Genomic DNA, 23,458 nt, shown 5'->3' on the forward strand with positions numbered 1-23,458 from the left:
TCCTATATCAAAAGTAGGACATGTCCCACAGGGAATGGGGATAAAGGAAAAATTTGAATCTGTAAAGGGATAAAGGACAACATGAACCTTAGAGGGGCAATGAACAATTGTTCAGACTGAGACAGTTGCCGTTGTCACTAAGGCCTCCAGAGACCGAGAAAGAATTTATATAATTAAACTAATGACTTATTTCAAATTCGAGGGGCGAGGGCACTAAGACATTGTAAATTCTAGAGTAGGGTACGGCAAGAACAAAATCGCAGATCAGACTCTTGTGCATATCTTTATAAATGATACGAAACAAGCCCATGCTATGGCAATGCTTAGTATATATTTAAAAGCACAAAAAATCATACGCCACAGACTAACAATTATTTATTTTAAATAACTCAGCATAAATCCAATTAGATTAAATTATTCACAAAAACACATCCTTCATTTCAAATTAATATAAGCACAAAATCATACTTGATTCTAGAGCACAGGAAACGTATCTTATTAACCGATCTTTGACAACACTGGCAAATGGAAATTAAAAAGGAAGTGTATAGCATTTGCTCTAGTAATTAAAACGTAGTGCCTTCAGGTGGCTGAGATAATTTAATGTTTTCCTTGAGCATCATCTGTTGCCGAATGTCTTGAAGCATATTCTTAATTTTCATATGTCTCTGCCATTTTGCTAAAGTTGGTAGCATCCTCTTGTCCACCTAAAAAGAAGTAACTATTAGCATACTTGGCATTTCCTTAAGGCCCATTCACAGCGGGATTTTATTAATACCGAGATTTAGTCAGCGCTAATTATAGGAATCAGCTGAAACAAAGCCCGTTCACAAAAGAAATTTAGCTTGCGTCCAGAAATGGATTGAGCAAAAATTGAAGTTCAATAGATTTGAACTTGATTAAGACCTAGCCAGTCAGAATTTTTTCATAAAATTGTCTGGCTACCCAAATCTTATCCAGATACACAAATATTTAATGAAAATGTGGAATAAAAGGAAGTATAATATGGGGAAGAGCTAGTGGACCTTGTCAGAGCTAAAGAACATTTGTGAAGCAAAGATACAAGGACAAAGACATCTGCGATAAATTCAAATATATGAGATAATTATGACATTAAGTATTTAATTTATCCGTTACGAATGGTAAAGTGTGGTCACTAGTGTTAGCTAATACTGTTTCGGAACGACCTAAGTTATAGTATTAGCAAAATCTCATCGTGAATAGGCCTTTATTGGTGGATAAAATGGTACTTGTACGATATAGCCCCTACCTAATATTCTTCTAATATGTTTCTCTGACGCTCCATCCTAATTAAATATGCCCAGGTGTGATAAAATATAATACTTTACAAACAAATTTGGGCTATACATTTGCACATTAGGGGGGGGGGGGTGATGTATAGCGGGTCTGAATGTCTAATGAGTTAGGTACAATTATTTTGCATATTATGAAATAAGAATTGTTTTCTTACATCACACTGTCCAAGTACCACCCCAAAAAAGGCTGGTTTTATAATGCGTCAATGAATGAACAATTTGAGCGGTAGGGGCTATATCATACAAGTACCGATAACACCCAGCTAATGGTAACTTCACACGAACTTGATAAGTCACCCAGACATTAAAAAGACAAAAACCGTTTCTTGGTCTAGAAGAATTTTTTTCGTTTCTCAATACAACATAAAATTATGTTTAAATTTCATTCTGATTTTAAATATTCCTCCACTACCCTCTATTTCCCTTATGCCATGTTTTGCAGAAAGAGGAGGATTTACATGGAACGTGGGTGCATCTTTTGGAGAATAAATTTGTGAGAAAACACAGAACCACTTGCGCTGAGACATATCAACAACCGTGGGAAAACGCGTACGGAAAGCGCAAAGCTAAAAAAAGTGGAGCTTTCGAAAATAGTTTTGTTCTCAGGTAAGAAAAAACTTTCAAAATGAAACTTGAGGAAGCAGCTGTAACTGCGCCTGAAAAACTTTTATCTTTCTTTGTTTCTGCTTTGCTTGCGGTTTTTTTTTGTGCATTTAAAGAGGAGTTTTCCCACAAATTCTCGGCCTTGTTCTCTTAGTATAATTCAAAGATTTCTTTCTAAAAACATCTAAAGGAAAAGCAAGGCTATCTCTGAAAAAATTGAAATTTACTAAACGGTTTTGTTTTTGAGGCGATATTTTTTCATGGTAAATTTGAAAAAGCAGCTGTATCTGTGTCTATGTTGAAATAATTGATTTTAAATTTTCTTTGCTTATCCTTTGCTTACGATTTTTCGCATTAAAAGAGCATTTTCCCACGAATTCCATTCGTTTTTCTCTCAATATAATTTGTTTCTCACATACGGTTTTCCAAAAAACGTAAGGTAATGAAATATATTTTTACAGTTATAAAATTAGTAAATTTATTATAAAATTAGCATAGTCTTATAAAATTCGAAAAACCCCTGAATTCAATTTTAAATGAAAAATACCTTCATCTGCAATTAGGTTGTTTTACAGTTTGCAGGCGCCAAGTTTGAAAATAAATAACGTACGTGAAAAATCAGCAGAAAATGAGCAAAAAGAATATATCATCATTGAACTGGAAAATGTAACTTCCTGATTGCTTTAGCAAGAGACACACACTGACATAAATCTAAGCTATGTATTAAAATGGATATTATCAAAATTGTTCAGGATAAAAAAAAAAACAACTTCAAATCATTAATTGATCGACTTGATTATAATTTTTTTTTTTAGAAAGACTAATTAGACTATTGACACATAGAGTGCATATTTTGTTCTTCTTTGAAAATATAATTTTTTTTACATAATTTTTAAATATTCCCACTAGCCTATATCAGGGTTGCAGCGGTAGCTAACAACCTAGTAAGAGACGTTTGTTCAACAGCCCGACTAAGCATAATGGGCGTAACCTCTATTGGTGTTGTTATACCCGACGATTAGCTGCCGACAAATTGGGTGTCACTAACGTCAATTGGGCTTACTTGTACAAAGTGAAAGCATCCGATTGTTTCTGTTCACGATTCTTTGCGGCAAAAAAAAAAAAAAAAAAAAAAAAAAAAAAAAAAAAAAAAAAAAAAAAAAAAAAAAAAAAAAAAAAAAAAGTAAATCACACAAACACACAAAAAAAATTAATAGTAGCATAATAATCGAGAGAAAATCTTAGAAAATCATGGTTTTCAAGTATGAATAGACCAAGGATGGAATACATTTGGAGCAAAAATGTTTTTACTTTGATGTCCTTCGTGCTTTAATTGTCAGTTTCAATGGTCATAAATCGGCGTTCATTAGTTTTAACTTGCTTAAGAGTTTATCAGCAAAAGGAAAGTCACTTTCCCAAAACTTCAAGTTTTAGAGTCCTTTTAAAGCAACAAATGAGATCACACAGCAGCTAAATGCCTATTTAGGGCATTTTGGGCTGCAAACAACAATTTTAGCCCAAATAATGTTGAACAATAATTTGCCTCTAAAACTAAAAGCAATCATTCCAAAGGTTAGTTTAGGAAAGGAAGGTTTTCCCAAAAGGAAGGTTAATTTAGACCATTTATTTAGCAATAATTTTCGTTTTGATCAAACGAAAAAAAAAAAAGTTTTCAGGTATGAATAGACCAAAGATGGTTGACCAAAGGGTTGAAACGTAAAAAATATAAATCGCTAAAATTATAATTCGTTGCCGAATAATAGGGTGATAATCTGTTATATAGTACGAAGTATGTTGGATAGTCTTTAATTATAGTTAGTATAACTGTTACAACTGTAATAGTTATAACTGTAGAGCAATACAACTGTCGGCAGCTAATCGTCGGGTATAACCTTAACTAAGTTATAAAATCATGAATGTCACTTTTCTTCGGTAAGACAAATACAACATTTGAACTGTGTCTTAGATATGCAAGGTGTCTAAAATCTAAAAAAAAAAAAAAAAAAAAAAAGTTAAGAAATCAGAAAACATTCTATAATAAGAGGAAATGGCATATAGTTATAAAAGCATCAGTATATTTAATTATATGAAATAGAGCAATACAACTAAAGACAATTGATTAAATATAATTTTTCAACCAATAAAAATAGAAAACAAATGCTGAACATCTGGGCTAAATTTTATATTTTGTGAAATAAATCTCAAATTACATAATTTAAAAACAGTTGGTTAAAATAAGGTACTTTACTAAAGACGAAAAACATTTCTTTTTTCTGATCAATGGGGATATACAGTATACAGTTGAAACAAATCTCCCAAGCTCAGAAAATTTTAATTAAAGCATAATAATCAAAAGAACCGGTATACGAATAAACATGAATTATAAAACTAGAAAATCTCTTCCAACAAGACTTAAATTAATTCCCAGTATTCCCATGGGGATGTGGTTCATAAGCATTTCTTTAGGAAAGAACAACCCACCCGACTATATGCTAGTTTGGAGCAACAAAGATAAACATATATTCTAAAAGATATATAAATTTCTCAATTCACAAATTATTGAGATTACTAAGAAATAGACTTACTTACACACTCCCCCATGACAAAATATATACATTTCAGGGTTTATAGTAGATCTGACAAATTACTAATACAAATTATTGAGATTAATCAGACATATACTTACTTTTAGAATCAGCCTTTCACCCCGAATTAAGATTTAATATTTATTTCCGTTGCAAGTTTAATTTTTACACCCCCCATAATTGTCGAATTTATATCCAGAATTCTATCTACACATCGAATTTTCCATATCACTCTTTTCTTCCAGTTGATTTAATTGCAAACAAGCAATGCAACAGAAAATTTACACCTCCCCCCCTAATAACAAAATATATACATTTCAGGGTTTATAGTAGACCTAAAGCCAAGCTGGGTAGCCATGACAAAACAAAAAGTGAATTGTTAAAGAATTGTCGCGTTTAAGAGAAAACTGTCAAACTGTCAAACTTGTTTTTAGTTCTATTTTTATTTTATTTTATTTTAGATATCATAGATTATTTCAGATTTTAAATTTCCTTCTTTTAATTTTTTTTCTATGTTTAGCCCTGAAGACGCCTAGTTTTATACAGGCGAAAAATACTTCGCTTTTGTCGTTTTTTCCTTTCCTTCTACTTGTCCCATTGTTTTGTTCTTCTGGAGATTGTCCTCTCTTTGTTACGGGGTTTATTTTTGACCATTGGGGGGGGGGAGGAAGAAAGTAGATTTGAGACAGAAATGAATGCTGTAGATAGATTCAGGATGGAATTCTTATTCTAAAGGAAATAGAAAAAATTATTTTCTGAACTTACCATTCCAGTAGAGCTATGTACACAATTCATGTTGACTCGAGTCACAAAACGAACAGACGGACATTCATCAGGATATCTAGGACCACATTCTATCTTTAGACTATACATACGATTCTCAAAGGCAGTCTGCAAAATAAATCAGTTCCAGTCGATGACAGATCATCTATATTGCTCAAACACTATATTGACCAATCAAGTCATATCTTTCCCATGTACATGAACCTAATTTTAAAATAAACCCAGATATTTCCAATAATGCATATAGTAAGTATTAAATCAACATTCATGTAGTACAAATAGCCTTTAATAAGTATTAATTGGTGCTGATCAACACTTTTTCAAGTTAGCGTCACCGGATTCTTGCCAACGTTTGAAAATAAATATATAAGCGGATGGCGACCCCTCATATACGGTATGTGGATTATAATTATAGTTATGGTTTTCAAATTCAAATTAAAGACTATAAAAAAAAAAAAAAAAAAAAAAAAAAAAAAAAAAAAAAAAAAAAAAAAAAAAAAAAAATCCAGACTGGTCATGAAACCACACTGGTTGTTGGAAACCAAAAACCGAGGAAGCATAATAGACATGCTCTGGTGAAACATTACTTTTACTTCCCATTTCTACCCATTCTGCTTAAGATGTTTTCCACATTCTTAGGAATAGTAACTTAGATAGAATAAGCCATATAATAATATTATAATAAAAAATTATTTTAAATCACATCGGAGGCGCCTAAATCGCTCACAAGAAACTGATGGAAGATATTTGGAAGAAGAAAAACAAAAAAACTTGGATTTTTGTCGAAGATGGAAGACCAAGAAGAAATTTGCAACATTTATAGTAACTTATCCGTATTCCTTTTACATTACTATTCCTAACAATGTGAAAAAAAAACCTCAAGCAGAAAGAGCCAAACGGTCACAGAAGGCATAGGAGCTCAAGTATAGCTTATGCAAGATTTTACCTGATTTTTAACGCTTTGTTGCTTTGGGGGGCCTTCCAGATATAACAAAAAGTTACTAAAAACTAACTTTTTCGTTTCAACTGACAGTGTCATAATAGCTGGAACACCAAAATAATAAGTTTGAATTTACTTTTATTGCCACTTTTACCAAATCGAATTCGATTGATATAAATCGATTGAAAATAAGAGGTCCCAAAATATTTTATTTGTTTATTTTAGGTGATTGATTGTCATCACCATGTAAAATTAATATATATTTAGACCTAGTGGGGTGATTATTTACTTTAGCAATCTTTCGTTTCTTTCTTTTTTATGTTAGTGTTTATGAATAAATCCTTTTCATTCAAAAATCTGCATCGTTATCTTATCAGTTTCCTATTAGACAAAAACATATTGAAAATATTATTAGGGTGAAAGAGAGGTAGAGGCTATTGAAAATTACGCCTTTATAGGCCTAATAGGCTCTTAGGTATTTCTAAGAAAACTTCGGATGTTAATGCGATTTTACTACGGTTTAAAATCTGCAATGTACCTCTTTATTTTCCTTATTGTTGCTCAACTATTGCACAACTGTAGTTATGGGTTTTAATTAATTAAATTGATCATCAACTGATGTAAATGAATTCTAAGACAAAACTGGCTAGAAACAATAGCGAAAAAATATTTTTGTATTGCTCATACGATCTTCAGCGCACATGAATGTCTAACAAATGTAAAAAACAAACAAACAGAGAAAATGAAAAAAATACTATAAGAAAAATAACGACCAGCAGATGATAAAAACACCATTCACTGGGATCAAAAGAGAGAAAAAAAAAGGACTAAAGCATCAAATAACAAACGAAAAGTCCAAACCATTTTACTCTCATTGTGAGAATATGTCTCTTACCATTTTCTTTTTTAAATAATCCCTGTTTTTTTAATCCTTTTTCTTTTTTTACCAACAGCTATTTTATTTGCTTTCGATTCAGACTGGCTTCATTTTATGCTGATTTTTCTGTCCGAAATTTCTTCCTGTCTGTTTCTGAAACTTTTTCTGTATTTCAGTTTCCGCCGGTTTTCAATATTTTTTAGAGTTTCGTTGAACTTCAATGACAATATTGTAGTAAAAATAATAGGTTCAATGCAGCAACATTGTCAGAACACATTTTTACCATTGTTAAGCATGTTCCACCTGTTATTTGTTCATTATAGATCATGTTCAATAGCAAAAGCAGAGATGGAGCTGTGCAGTAAAACAATCATTATGCCTAACTGGCACCTCTTCGTAAGCTCAATCGGGGTCGACCTAGCTCTAAAAAAGTACCTGGAGATATCTGGTAAACAGGATGGGTGCGTGAAAGCACAGGATTATTCGTAACCCCCCCCCCCCCCCCATTGCACCTCCTGGCTGAAGGGCCATGAAACGGAGATCAGCACTGCCAGCAAGGACTGTGAAATCCAGTGCTGTATTCTTGCTGTATTCTATTGTAATCCAGTACTAATTCAAGATATGTGGACAAAAAATGTGGATGTTGGTGACAAACTGACATGTAATTTATCGTAGAGATGTAATTACCACCAGGACCTACAACATTAAGTAATGGTTTTCTTCGAAACATAAAGATATGAGTGAAATGACGAAGAAGATAAAATCTAAACACAAGGCTAAATGCGTCTTGAAAAAAAAAAAAAAAGTTTTGTAACCAGCAGAAATCCTGGTTGCAGCAATGGTACTGACAAAAAACCATTTAGGGATAGTGAGTTTTTAAAAGCACTTCAAGTTGTTCCAAATATTTACTTAAATACCACAAAAACAAAGAAACAAAAATTAAACTGAGAGAATTAAAGAAATGCCATTGTCAGCTTGAATAGCCCAGCGTCATGAAGATATGGCCAAAAATATTGACTAATATGTCAAAAATAATTTGTTTCCTAGCGATGCGATCAGCATTGTAGTTGGCGTGAGTATATTCACCGAAATTGTGCATCAATCAAGAGCCTTTCATACTGTGCGTACTTTTTTTTTTACCTTCCTAGTTATTGTTGTTTTTTAACTATGAATTCAATGTTCGTTATTCATTTACATATTAATATCAAAACACGGAAGCTTTACATAGCTTGTCGCACTGAACATTACAACATTAAAGTTCAACATTACAACATCGCTTCTCGGCCTTTTGGCTAAGATCAAAGACAACAATAATAATAATAAATACATGCACTGAAACACACTTTATAAGAACATACATGTCACAAGAACAACTAATGTAATAAAATTTCGTCACAAATGGATCACAAGAAGACCTAATATGGAACCCTCTAGAGGCTAATCGACTTTAAAACATTAGCCTATGAGGCTGTGATTCTTCGACTGTTTTTGTCGGTAGTGCATTCCAAGGCTTCCCCATAGGATTGGATAAAGAGTTTTAACCAAATCTTTTCTGAGGACATGGTGAGTATACTTTGTGTTGGTGCTGGTGGGTACTATTATACTCTGTAAGAGTGAAGGAGCGGGTAGGAGTAATATTATCAACGTTCCCAACAATGCGGAATGCATTTATAGGCTCAGCTCTATCATGTCAGAACTAGAAAATAGACACTTTTAGTCATTGCATTATCTGGTGGTATGGTCGATATCTCAGGTGAGATAGTAGTTTGGAGGCCCTCTTTTTCACTTTCTCGATTCTATCCCTTCCTCTCATATTGGTGTGCAATAGTCAAGTAATATGAAGGTTAAACTTAGAGAACGCGCAGCTTAGACATAATAATTGGTAATTTGCCCAGGGGCAAATAACCAATTTCAAATATAATGACAAAAAATACATATAATTGAGAGAATCAAAGAAATGCCACTATCAATTAGAATAGTCCTGTGTTGTGTTGAAGATATGGGATAACTTATTAATGCGTTTTACAGAACTCACTATCACTAAATAGTTAATCTTGTTGGTACCAATGCTGCAACAAAGCTGGTAGATTCACCAGGATTGAAGTTAATGACAAAACTCTTTAACTTTTTTTATTTTATTTTTATTTAACAGACATTAAACCAGGGCTGTGGAGTTTATGTAGAATCGAAATTTTAATGAATTTTTGTTGAACGGAGTTGGAGTAAGTATACTGAAAATATCTGGAGTCGGTTAAGACTAATAAAATCTATCTAAATAAGATTTCAAACAGGGCTGTAGATTCGGAATCAGAGTTTCGGTAAAGCTTGGCTGAATGGAGTTGAAGTTGGTTATAACTGATAACCGACTCCATAGCCCTGCATTTGGCAATGCATTTAGATTGAAAGTTTCACTCAAATTTTCATGAAGATAACCTACAACAGATGTCATCTGAAAAATGTTTATCAAACTTGAGACTCAAGTCAAAGAAATCCCCAAGGTCTCTAACATACTCCCCAATTGAAATCAATTCAGCATCAATGAAATAACAAAAATTTTGAGGGAATTATCACAAACAGTGCATAGAACTGAGCACAGCTTCGTTAATAAACATAGAGCTTTCAATAGATCACCTATACAGAGCATTCAAATGGTCCTGACGTAACGAAATCTCGTGGTCATTTGTAACTGGCCTGTATACCTTTGCCTCATCTACGAACAAATTTATAGTGCACAAATAGTGCACAGTGCGCAAATAGTGCACAGAAATGCGCATAGTTTCGTTAGTAAATATAGAGTTTGCAGTACATCATCTATACAATGTTCAAATCGTTCTGAAGTAACGAAATCTTATTATCGTTTGTAACTGGACTGTATGCCTTCCCCTCATGTGCAAATACTTTTATAATCGGGACTGCTGCAACATCCAGCAAATCATTAAAACAAGGCAGAAGAGCACTTGCCCAAGACAACTGCCTTGTGAAACTCCGCTTATCAAACGCACAAAGGATGACAAAGCATCTCCTACTTCAACCTTTTGGGTTCTATGCATAAGGTAATTTGTAGTTTGTGGGCTGGTTTTGTATAGACGACATTTCTTAGACAGAACTGGAGTGGAGATTTTGTCAAAATACTCAATTAAAATCAAAATAATTGCAATCACGGAACCATGCTGAGCTGTATGCCATAAATTATTGTCTTCAAAATGCACCTGGATTCTGCTCAACAGAAATCTCCCCATTATGTGGGAAAAAATGGATGTATTTGAAATCAATGTGTAGCTTTAGAGTCAGATTTGGAACTATTCTTATACAGTTGCCTATTGATAGCTTTTTTCCAGTTTGAAACAAAAACACTAGTTGAAAGACGGATTAAACACATACATGGGTGGTTCCTCAAGTGCCAACGCAAGTTCACATAACATTGTACTTGAAGATCCATCAATGTCCTGTGCCTTTTCAGTATTAAGATATAGAAGCATCTGAGAAACTTGCTAGACCATGAAATCTTAGTCTTATATTTCTTTTGTCTAATCTGGAGGAGTGAATTAACCATGTATTTCTGCTAGTGTTTATATGAAGACTGAACTAAATACCTAATTGAAAAGTTGTGATTTTTCAATCACAGTTGTGTTATCTGTGCTTATTCTGGGTAAATCCAGAAAGCCAAGCCTTTGAACAAGGGAACACCATGATAATTTTGGAAAAGAAAATCGCTCTTTAGACATTGTAATGCCCAGGCACCCAAACTTTGCATTCTTGTGTTGTTGTTGTTTAGTTGACGTCAGAGCGAATCAACCGCTCGTATACGTATGATCCTCTTTTGAATTTTTGGCTTATGAAGCCATGTCACTTTAAGAAACACACAAATAAAATTTTGGCACAAGCCACGTCAACACTTAAGATATATTGGGAGAGTACTAGGACGTTGTGCAGAGTGTCCTTGCTTAAATCACTGGCACTAGTATGAATATAACACCTCTATTCTGCTAATATTGCTTAAAATATCTGTGAAAAGAAACATACTCAGATTTAAATAAAGCTAAAATACAAGAATAAATAAATAGATAAAAAGGTCAATACAATAAAAATATAAGTTAATGCAGTTACTACAATTAAAAAACATCTATAAATGGAAACAACAATATGAAATAGAAAGGTCAATACAATGAATATAAAAGTCAATACATTATAACTTAAGAAAAAAAGGAAAAAATAATCAGAGAATGTTATGCAGATTACAACTCTTTATACACTTAGTCAACAAAAACATAGTCTTTCTATGGACCCACTTAGGGGACTTAGCCTGACCTAGGATTGCTCTCATTGTGAAAGCACCAAAATACTTTATAATTTGGTTTCTAAACAAATTTCTTTGTACTTCATATGTTGTGTACTTCATGAGAATATGCCTAACACCATCATACTCATTACAAATATCACAGAAAGGCGAGCTAACTCTCCCCCACTTATGTAAAACTGAACGTGTTTTGGCATGACCTGTCCTCAATCCAAAAACAGTAACAACAACAGATCTAACACCATGCACAAGTTCATCAGGTGGTGTCTTATAGTCATAAAGTTCTAAAATTGGATTTATGCAACTTCTAATAAAATTATTGTTCTCTCTATCACACAACACCTTATAAATACATGTAAAATATTCATTTTGAGTGGGTTTTACACTTATACTCTGACCATTTAAAATACCCCACTTTGCCATTATATCAGCAGATTCATTTCCTGCAATTCTCACATGTGCTGGGACCCCGACTAGAAATATATTATTTCCCACAAGCTCTAACGTCCTAACTATTTGGTGGATATTACAAACTAATTCACGACTAGTTTCATGCTCATTCATCAGGTACTTAAGGGCTCATGCTGAGTCAGAGCATATCATCCAACTCTGGCATACCCATATGATTTAATAAATTCCAATGCCTTATATACAGCAATCATCTCAATTGAAAAAATAGACAGGCAACCTGGTAACTTAAAACTACATTAAACTGACATACTGGGGATCACCACTGCACAGCCAGCACCCTTACCTGACTTGGAGCCATCAGTAAAAATTTGTATATAGTCTCTTAAGTGGTCAGTTTGTCTTAGCCAGTCATGTTTGAGAGTCAAGTTATTATTATCCCCATGATCAGGTACAGGGAAATACACATTATTCTTTATTGCACATAGCTTATTCAATATATTATCCTCAAAAACTATCTCATTAATGGGTACTACATTTGGGCACTCATTTGAAAGCAAACTATTACACCTATAAAAAGCTGGAGTATTCCTATCCTTGAAACTAACATCGCTATTATAATTATTTATAATTCCTATCTTGATTATATCCTCATTTAAAGTAGATTTTTTAGTGAAATACTTCACAAGTAACCTGTCACGTCGTAGTTTAAGCATGCTCACCCCCAATTTAATCATCATAGCTGGAATAGAGGGGTACTATTTAGGCAGCCAATGGGTAATCTAAGTACGCAGTGGAACACAGTATCTAATTTTTTTTTAGATTCTTCTGACTAGCATCACCATATATAAAGCTACCATAATCAAGCTTACTAACAATGACAGCCTTTAAAATTTTACTAAAACACTTAAAAGGAGCACCCCTTTTCCCTAGGCACATTACATTTATAAGGTTTAATCTACTCCTAATATTGCCTAACAAATACTCAATGTGTCTCAAGCATGTCATTTTACTATCAAAAATTAGGCCTAGATATCAGAAACAGTCATGCATACTTTGCATACTTTAAATTGTTACAGTTATTTTCCAAAGGACTTTTAGTCATGTTTTAGGCTACAAAGCTATGCAGTTCTACATTGAGACAGACATGTTGATAAATAAATTGAAATCAAAGTATAATAAATACATACCCTAGGTGGGCCAATAATCATCCCAGTCCAATGTGAAAGGGTCATATCACTGTCATCTTCTAAGCCCCAGCTAATTGTTCCATCACTGACACCTTTTTGTCCTTCTTCAAGTTCTTCTAGCAATCTAAAGTTTCTTGGTATAACTGGAAAATAAATACTTATTGAAATCAAACACTGAAATTATATATTATTGCTGTCAAGCAGAAACCACATATCTCCCCTTTTCAAAATGTTTCAGGAGGTGAAGAAACATAACAACTTTTTCCTTTTTGTAGTTAAGATGTTGAAACTTTTACATCAGTTAGGCAGCTGTTTATGGCAGATCCCAAGGGAAAAACAAATACAACTCAACTAAAGCAGTTCTAACAGAAAAACCAATACGTGGTTTCCACTTGACAAAATCCATAATAGATTATGATACAGTGCAAAGAAGAAAATATGTGTCTCTGGAAATAATCAAATTCAGCTATACTGTTTTTAATCCAAAGTCAAGCATAAAAAGTACAGATTTTAAATCACATATCAATAGGCTATTATCTAGATGATTTGCCATTTTCTTTGTCTTCATCCGTCTCAAAAGGGTCTCTTTTGTACCCTTTAAAGTTTTCAAGCTTTCTTATTCATGACAGAATAGCTATGGAATCACCTTCTTCTTGTAGAGGGCCAAAAGGTCTATCTTCTTCATTTCTGAAGCAGGGATTTCTACACTATAAGCTGCCTCTAGGACTTGTTTCTTGCACAAAACTTTAAACTGCATTTCATCCATTTTCATGAAACAAGTGTGAAACCTTACAAATGGAGTTTCTAGTAAACTTTACCAACCTCAGTTTACTACATGGAATTTTAACTTTGTATGTATCTTGCACAGTAGATGGGATGACATTGTATTGAGCTGCCTTTCAGTCTCCAAGGTCTTTGAATGTCAGTACTTAGACAATGTAAGGAGCAAGATTTTTCCTTGCACTTTGGGTTAGAGTCATCTTTTGACTGGGTGCATACAACTGTGACCTCTTATATTGTTCTCAACTGACGAGTTCATGCTACCTAGGGTCATTAGAAAATAGCCTGAAAGAAAGAAAGTCGGCTTCCAGGTTACCAATTATTTGTGAAAAACCGTGAGCTGATGGCAAGGGGAGGTCTAGCATTCCTTGTAAAAAATGGGATATTTTGCCGTCAAAGGGGGGATGTTGATGTTTGGATAGAGGGTAAGGTTGAATCGTTTACTCTTGAACTGGCTATTAATTCAAAAAAACTTATTGTAAGTGAGGTTTATAAACCACCAAGTGCTCGTTTGGAGGATTTCACGGAAGGATTTGAGATATTAATGAGAGCTGCAGTATCTAGCCAGTTAGATTTTATTTGTATGGGAGATTTTAATTTTGATTTGTATGATTTACATGCTATTAATCTTGATTTTTTAAATTTGATGGTTTCAAATGATTCATTTCCCCTTGTTGGGGTCCCGACACGTATAACTAGTCATTCAGCAACAATAATAGATAACATTTTTGTTAGTTCGAAGTACCTGAAATCTAGTGCTGCTGATGTTCTGGTATTCCCATGTTCGGATCATCTCCCAGTTGTAGCTTCTGTGCCACTAGTAATTGCCAAGGAGAAAAAGGCAGAAAAAAAGAAAATGTGGCAATTAAGGAAGCAGAATATGGGAAACCTTGCTGAGGAACTTAGTAAGGTTTCATGGAAACCAGTTTTTGATGAGACAGAAGATGCATCCCATGCATTTGATATTTTTATGAATATTCTCCAGCCGATATATGATAAAACATGTCCACTAAAAGTGTTGAGAAATACAAGGGAATCACCGAGAAAGCCGTGGGTTACATCAGAACTTATTCAGATGATTAAGAAGAGGAATCTACTGTATCAGTCATTTTTAGATTGCCAAAGTGCTGATATGTTTGAAGAGTTCAAAAAAATAAGAAATCAAGTGAATACATTACGAAGATCTTGTGTCAAGAGTTATTATGAATTGAAACTTGGGGAAACAAAGGGGGACTCAAGGGGAACATGGAAGGTTTTGAGAGAAGTGTTGGGTAGTGACAAAAAGAAAAATACACCAACTTCACTAATTGTGGATGGAAAAGTCTATGAAGGCAAGCAGAGCATTATGAATCACTTTGGTGCCTACTTCTCGACGATTGGTGAAGTGGTTCAAAAGCAAGACCAGCCACTGAGTCAAGGAACAAGTGAGGAAGCTTTCATTGATGATAGAGGCCTGGGACTAATAATGGAGGCTGAAGAAACGAATATGCAGGAGTTGAAAGAAATTGTAAATATTATTAAGTCCAACTCTTCAGGTAGTGACAGTATAAGCCTTAAGACATTCAAGGTTATTATGGTTTATCTCCTACCATGCCTTGTTTACATGATTAATTTATCACTGAAATCAGGAGAATTCCCGCAAAAGCTTAAAGAGGCGCGAGTGATTCCTCTTCACAAAAGTGGCTCAAAGACTGATCTGACTAACTGGAGACCAATTTCTCTACTGTTGGTTTTCTCGAAAATGTACGAAAAAGTTATGCATAAAAAGCTTTATGCACATTTAACAAAATATGGTTTTTTAAGTGATAGTCAGTTTGGATTCAGGAAAGGACATTCTACTGTTCATGCTATGCAGCATTTTCTTGATTTTCTGAATACATCAATGGAAAATGGTGAAATGACTTTATCGGTTTTTATAGATTTTAAAAAAGCGTTTGACACAGTTGATTGTAAAATTTTAATTGATAGGCTAAGGTCACTTGGAGTCACAGGTAGTATTTTAAAATGGTTTGAATCTTATTTGATAGGGAGGTCGATACGTGTATGTTTTGATGATGTTATATCTAATAAATTTTTTATAAGTTGCGGTGTTCTGCAAGGTTCTGTTTTGGGTCCCTTACTATATCTTGTATATGTAGATACTATGCGGTTTTATGTTCCAGGTGTTGTTAATACTTCTTTCACTGATGACATGGTATTTTCAGCTGCTGCAAGAAATGCTGATGATCTTGTGGAGAAAATTAATCAAGCTTTAAGTCATCTTTTAATTTTTACAAAGATTACCCATTTATCAGTGAATGTTTTAAAAATTCATTTTATGTTATTTAATAGGAAAGGAAGTCCAGTTGATTTAAATGGAAAAATATTTCTTTGTAATAGGCCATTGAAACAAGTAGCTGTGGTGAGATACCTTGGTTTCCAGCTTGATCAAAATCTGAATTGGAAAGCACATGGTGATCAGGTGGCAGCTAGGGTATCTAGAGGGCTTGAACTGATTCGGCGTCTGAGAAATCAGTTACCTTGTTCTGCCCTTTTAACTCTTTATCATTCTATTGTCATGCCTTATATTTCTTATGGTTGTGTGATATGGGCTGGTGGATTTTATACAAATTTTAAACGTGTTCAGGTTTTACAAAATAAAGTTATTAGACTACTAGGAAATTATGTCTATGGTGAAAATGATACAGTTAATTGCTATAGGAAACTTATGATCTTTAATGTTAGCCAACTTCATGATTATCAACTTGCTATATTTGTATTTCAGAGTATTTATGGTTTGTCCCCTGAAATTTTTCGTCAAATGTTTATAAGGAATTCTTCATACCACAGTTATGAGACTAGAAATATGGATGATTTGGTATATGAGTGTTGCAGCTCTCAGAGGGAAAGTTTTGGTCCCAAGTTTGCTGGACCTGTAGTGTGGAATTCTTTACCAATGAGTATAAGGTTATCTGAAAATGTTAGCCAGTTTAAGAGTAGACTGAAAAATCACCTTCTGAGTAGAAAATAAATAAATAATTTAAATGGGATGGCTTATTGATTTGCTTTTTAAGTGTTGTTGTTTTGTTTTTTTTTGTTTTTCTCTTCTTATTCTTTGTTTTCCTGTTGTTTTTTTTCCCACTTTTTTTGTTTCATTTTGTTTCTTTTTTTTCTTTTTTTTTTTTGTTAATGTTGTTGGTATTGGTGCTCATTAATGTTTATCAGCCACTACTAACAAGTCTCTGACTTTCTAAAGTGGCTGATGTGGTTTTTTTTTGTATATTGACAATATGTATAATAAAAGTGTCTCTCTCTCTCTCTCAATTATCTGCATACTTTTACCCAGTTGAAGAATTGAAAAGATCATCACTAGCATTTGATGGTTTCTGTTTTGACTACCACATTAGTCACAAAACATGCTTACCATGTTGACATGTTGACCAAATCGGCAGATTATCAACCTAGTGATTGAGTTGTAAAAGGGAAAAAATTTAAAAGCAGAAACCAAATTTTATTTTATTTTCTTATTTTACCAGACAATTTGACTTAAAATAACTTAAGGTAAAGGACTATTAAGCAAAAAGTCATACACAGACAATGGAGCCTAAACTTGGACACATATTTAAAGCTTGAGCCAAATCTTGAAAATTTTTGTCTAATATTGGACACAGGATCTTTAGAACAGAAGATCCAAATCACAAACATTCAATTTTGGACAGAGTTACTCTAAGACAAGTGTTCTGAAATGGAATAATTTAATTTAAAAAGTATAGCTGCAAGGTAACTTGTCCAAACTTAAATGTTGAAAAACCAGAATTTTCCCAAGATTGTAGTCATGTAATCATAACTTGTCTAATCCTAATAAGCAGTCAATCTAAACTCTCTAAACCTATATAAATAATGTCCAAGATTGGGAGCTTGTTGTCTATTTACAAGAAAGATAATTTTTAATCAGGATATCTGTTCAAGATTGGCTGAGTACTTGGGTTACCCAAGCCTAGGGATATATAAGACCATTAGGGGGTCTTATTGTCAAATGGTGAATAATTGTCAAAACACAAACAAAACCACATAAATATGTGTACAATTAGTAATTGAAAAATTCTTTTCTTTTGCTCTAGCATGTCTCTTTCTGGAGAACCACTATTCTAAACCTCCATCACATCTGCAAATCTTTATCCTAGTGTGGATGCATCAATTTTTTTGTGGAGAGTGGCTGAATAAATTTTGCTTCTTGGGATACTAAGCTATAGATGTCACACCCCACTATGGTAAAGGTCAAGAGCTCATAGCAGCTCATCAGCTAAAAATCCTAACTGTCACACAATTCTTGACCTCAAACATAATGGTGTAGCCCACTCATCACCAGTAGATAAAGCTAATGTATTGAATACCCAGTTTGCCTCTGCCTTCACCATCTGATCTTGTCTAACTATTCCTGCATCACCATCAATTGTCATATCTGATCCAATGCCTAAATTGTCAATTACTGAAAAAATGATCTTAGCTAGCCTTGATAAACTTGATATTAACAAATGAGTGTCACATGTTCTCAGTTCTCCCCTGTGTAGACTCTTCCAGCTGTCCCTACAAAAATGGAGAACTACTGTCTGATTGGAAAACATCCATATTACACCAATCCACAAAAAAGACCCCAAAAATCATGCAGAAAATTACCATCCCATCACCATCACTTCTACAGTTGTAAAGACGCTCAAGGCATTTGTAAATAGAGCTCTAATTCAACACTTGGAAATTAACAACATTCTCACTTCCACTCAACATGGCTTCAGATCTTTAAGATCTGTTGATACTGATCTAATACAGACATATGATATGTTACATCATTGTTGGATCTAGATTCACCTATTGACACTCTATAAATGATGCACTCAATCTTCTCTCAAACCTCCTTACTCTTTACACTGAAAGATTCAAAAATTATTGGTAAAGCAGCTACATCCTCTGACCTGCAATCTATCCAAAAGGACACTGACATTCCTGGGACTTGGGCTCATACATAGCTCCTCTCTTTCAGTAGTGATAAATGCCATGTAATACACTTTGGCAATCATAATACACATCATCAGTACCATCTTAAAGGTAACCCCTTTTGGAAGTCTCTGAAGAAAGACATCTTGGAGTCATTGTTGATTGTCAATTTAAGTTCAGTACCCATGCCAAATTTATACTGTTGTCTGCCCTCCAATCCTTTAGAATGATCAAAAGAACTATCTCCAGCAAATGCCCAAGAGTGTTTATAAAGCTCTATAAGGCACCAGTTTCCCTGCACCCAGAGGTAAGAATGTCCCTGGTGTTGCTCTACTTCAAGAAAGACATGGAAATACTAGAAAGAGTACAATAAAGAGCAACCAAAATAAATGAAGCCCTTAAACAAATGCCATATAAAGAACACATCACTTGAAGCTTCCTACTCTCATATATTGGAGGAAATGTGGCAACATGATTATGAACCACAAAATTATTTTAAAATATTCTCCCTGGTCTCCTTACCCCTCCCCCCTCAGAATATTCTGTGACAAGGGGGCATTGCATGAAATACTCCTGAATTCAAGAAAGAAGCCATTTTATCAGCCAGCAAGCAAGCAGAATCAACTGTCTGAAGACACAGTGGCTGCTGATTTGACAAGTACATTCAAGTAAAATCTTGACAAAGAATGACTAAAGAAGAAGTTCCCATACAACTGGGAATCAGTTGAGTCCTCAAACAAAATCTAGCCAGCAACTGCATCAAACAGCCTATATTAGTCATCATGGATCATCAAAAGGATGGAAAATCCTTACATTTGCTTCAAGCTGTGATTTAAGGTAATTTAAGGCAATCAGAAGGATATATGCTAGAACAAAAATAGAGAAACTGTTTGCTGTTAACGTATGCTCATTTTTGTAGTTTTCTTTGCATTTTTGATAATTTGTCCTCAGCCCCCCTCCCATGGTCTTATATAGACTTGGGCTCTGTAACAAAAACAAAAAAACATAGTAATTGATGAAAACTGATTCAAAAACAGATAAAAATGGGAAAAACAATGATAATGATTCAATGATAAAACAACAAACAGTGATACAGTTGTCCTTGTTTTACTAGTTCTTTTTGAATAGTTTATTCAAAAAAAAACTAGCCATATGAGATTGATAGTGGGGAGGCTAGGGATGTATTGTAAAAATGCATACCTAGCTATAAAAATGTCCATTAAATTAACAGTCTAAAAATGTTTTCTCTTTTTGTTCTATGTCTCTTTCTGAAGAGCCACTTTTACTGACCTTTATCCTGATGATAAATTTGTTGTTGTTCATAATTGTGACCAACAAATAAAGTGAAAATACCACTCAATGCTTTTTTATGTTCTTTACAAATATAATAATCATATCTATCACAAATTCCAATTTAAGTGCTTTTTGAGCTCTTGAAATTGACCAAAATATGTCTAGTTTTTGGGTATAAAAAACTTAAAACATTGGCATCAAAGTTTAAAACACTGGTCTCAAACTTACTGTTTAAAGCATTGATTTTCTGTGATTAAATTGGATAAATAAATTTTACAATATTATACTGCTTTCTTCTTCCTTGACATGGAATTTTAAATTAAAGTAGCCTATATGTTTTCAGTCATTTTTGACAAAATAATATACTGTCTTTTCAGCACCAATATTATTTTTAGTTAAGTTGGTTAGGTATAAAAGTACTTAAATCTGAATTTGAAATAGAAGTGATTATTATATTTGTAAAGAACACAAAAAAAAGGCATCAAGTGGTATGTTTACTTTATTTGTAAGTCAAAAATATGAACAACAAAAAATTTTGTTGTTCAAACCCACTACTATCATTAATCTGGTATACACAGGATTTGGTAAATTTATAGCAGTTCATATAACTGACTCACAATTAAAGCGAACATACCACCCAATGCCTGTTTTTATGCTCTTTACAAATAAAATAATTGCTTCTACTGTAAATTCAAATTTAAGCACTTTTTAACCTAGCCTAACCTTATTATAAATAATTTTAGCACTGAGAAAATGTAGCATTATTTTTTCAAGAATGATAGAAAAAGAGGGCACTGAAAAAATGTTGTATTATTTTGTGGAAAATGAGCAATAACTCATATTTTGATTGAGAATTTGTCATTTTAAGAACTCAAAAAGTGATTAAATTTGAATTTGCAGTAGGAGTGATTATTATATTCATAAAGAGCATAAAAAAGGCATCAAGTGGTATGTTCACTTTATTGGTAAGTCATTTATATGAAATGATATAATTTTACCAAGGATTTTGTCCAATGATAAGCAAGTGAAATCTAAGGTAGCCTAGGTTAATTTTACCCTAAATTACCTTAAATTGCATGTTGGGGTGATATAAGGATTTTCTATCCTTGTGATGCTCCAGTGATGAAAAAAAATTGTTTGGTGTAGATTGTGGCTGTTTGATCTAGACTCTTGTGGAGGACTCTGCAGATTCCCAATTGTAAAGGAACTCCTGGCAGAGCCATTCCTCATCAAGGTGGGACTTGAACATGTTGGTTGAAGTTGCAGAAACTGTTTCCTGAGACAGTTGATTCCACAGACTGATGACTCTTTGGCTGAAGAAATGACTTTTATGTCTACTTGTGGAATGCTGCATGGGGAGCTTCATTGAATGTCCTCTGGTACCAGAATGCAAGGGATGTGCAAGAAGACTGGGAAGGGTATTTTTAGCAAGGATTTTCTTGGTTAAAATCATATCACCCCTTTTCCTTCAGTATGTCAGTGTTGGCAGCTTCAAACAATGTAGTCTTTCTATGTTTGGAATTTTATTCATGCTGCTAACCATCTTAGTGGCACAACACTGGACATCCAGTGTTGGCAGCCAATGACATTCCAACCTCCAGAAATGGTTGTACAAGCACCTTATATAACTTCATAAAAGCTCTTGAGTGTTGGCTAGAGATGTTTTTTTTTTATGATACCAAGGGATTTATTTGCAGAAGATGAAACAAACATAGCATGGCTGCTAAACCTTAATTGGTGATCAACAATAACCCCAGATCTCTTTAATCAGAAACAGCAGAAAGGAAATACTTATGATGCTTGTTATGTTTGCCTATGATGCTTGACATGGCATTTGTCAACATTAAAAGTAAGGAGCCACTTGTTAGCCCATCTTCCTAGACTGTCAATATCTGTTTGAATTGATTGCTGGTCAAAGGGAGTAGCTGCTTTTTGAACTAGTTTTGAGTCATCAGCATAATGGGTAATAAGATTTGAAAGAAGAGTGGATAGATCATTGACATAGAAGTTGAAAAATATTGGTCCAAGAATAGTGCCCTAGGGTAGGCCACTTAATACAGTTGTGGGAGAAAAGAAATGTTCATTGTGAATAAAAAACTCTGGCACTCTGTGATCTTTCAGAGAGGAAGCCAATAACCCACTGTACAACACCTTCATTGACACCTGTAGCCTTCAGTTTGATTATGAGGAATTGATGTCAAACCCTATTGAATGCTTTGGACAGATCAAGAAGAATCATGTCAACAGGAAGACCCTAATTAAGCAGTGTAGCCACTAATTCATATGTTTGGATGAGGTTAGTGGCAACAGATCTACCAGATCTGAATCCATGTTGTGATGTGGAGAGGATGTTATTAACTTCAAGATGTTCAATTAGAGCTTTGTTAACAAATCTCTCAAGCACCTCAGCAACTGCAGAAGTGATGCTTATAGGACAGTAATTTTTTGCAGAGTCTTTTTGTCCCTTTTTATGGATTGGGGTTATATAAGATGTTTTCTAATCATGTTTCCTATTTTGAAGAGATAACCAGAGCAGCATGCACACGAGGTAACTGGGAGCTATTTGACACTCTTTAAGAAGACGTGGATGAACACTGTCTGGTCAATTAGGCTTATTTACATCAAGCTTCCCAAGGCTACTGAAAACCATTCCTTCACTTACTGACAGATCAGGCATTGGAAAAGCACATCATTCAATGGAGGATCCAGTGAGAAGGTACCTAAGTTTTGGGTAAAGGCTGAAGCAAATTGAGCATTTGGAAGGTCAGCCTTATCTACTGGAGATGAGTGTAATTTCTGAAAGTTTCATTTACTTAACTCAACTACTTTCTAAGATAGCCAAGCAAGGAACCTGTATACTAGAATTTTACCCTGGTCCCAAGTATACTAATCATTAGCCTACTTGAGTAAACATCACCCAGTCCCATCTCCATAATTGGGCAGCACATAGCCTTAGACTAGGCCTAGCCTGTATACAAATTATAAAAAAAACAGTTATCTTGAGAGAGAATATAAAAATCCAATAGTATAAATTTCAGAATAAAGTAAAGCAGATATTTTGCTAGCCTATTCCTGTAACCATGGCAAACTTAGCCTAAGGACCTGACTAGCCTATTCAGTGGAGCAGAAAACACAATCCATTGCTCTAATCGTAACTTTGCCCATATACGATTTGAGACAAACAGCTGAGTTTGCATAATTGTTAACTGAATGGAACTAAATATAATTTAAAGTATATTGCTAAACCTGCAGAACCCATGGAGCTATTCATTTCAACCGTTTTCGTGATCAAGGCTCTCTAAAGAATAAGAAATCAATTCTCGAATACCTAATTATAGGATTCAGATTTTCTCACACAATTAAATGAATTAGAATTAACAAAAAATAAATTGAAGTTCCCATTATTTAAGTAATA

General features: G+C 33.9%; 1 protein-coding gene across 1 annotated transcript; it reads right to left on the reverse strand.

Annotated features, from left to right (window-relative positions):
• Positions 1 to 358: 358 nt before the first annotated feature.
• Positions 359 to 23,350, reverse strand: LOC136032799 (ubiquitin-conjugating enzyme E2 variant 2-like). Its single transcript, XM_065713184.1, has 4 exons — positions 23,290 to 23,350; positions 13,000 to 13,142; positions 5,270 to 5,395; positions 359 to 707 (listed from the first exon to the last, which is right to left on the reverse strand). The coding sequence occupies exons 1-4, from the start codon at positions 23,312 to 23,314 to the stop codon at positions 567 to 569; spliced, it is 435 nt and encodes a 144-aa protein (XP_065569256.1). The 5' UTR covers positions 23,315 to 23,350; the 3' UTR covers positions 359 to 566.
• Between the last annotated feature and the right edge of the window lie 108 nt (positions 23,351 to 23,458).

Source organism: Artemia franciscana, chromosome 11, assembly GCF_032884065.1.
Source record: "Artemia franciscana chromosome 11, ASM3288406v1, whole genome shotgun sequence".
Taxonomy (NCBI): Eukaryota; Metazoa; Arthropoda; class Branchiopoda; order Anostraca; family Artemiidae; genus Artemia; species Artemia franciscana.

Excerpts from the sequence above, each read along its gene's own strand:
- LOC136032799 (XM_065713184.1), bottom strand. The coding sequence starts at position 23,314 with ATGAATAGCTCCATGGGTTCTGCAG. Across the intron at positions 13,143-23,289 it reads TAGCTCCATGGGTTCTGCAG|TTATACCAAGAAACTTTAGA; the intron begins GTTTAGCAATAT and ends TTTATTTTCCAG. Across the intron at positions 708-5,269 it reads TACATAGCTCTACTGGAATG|GTGGACAAGAGGATGCTACC; the intron begins GTAAGTTCAGAA and ends ACTTCTTTTTAG.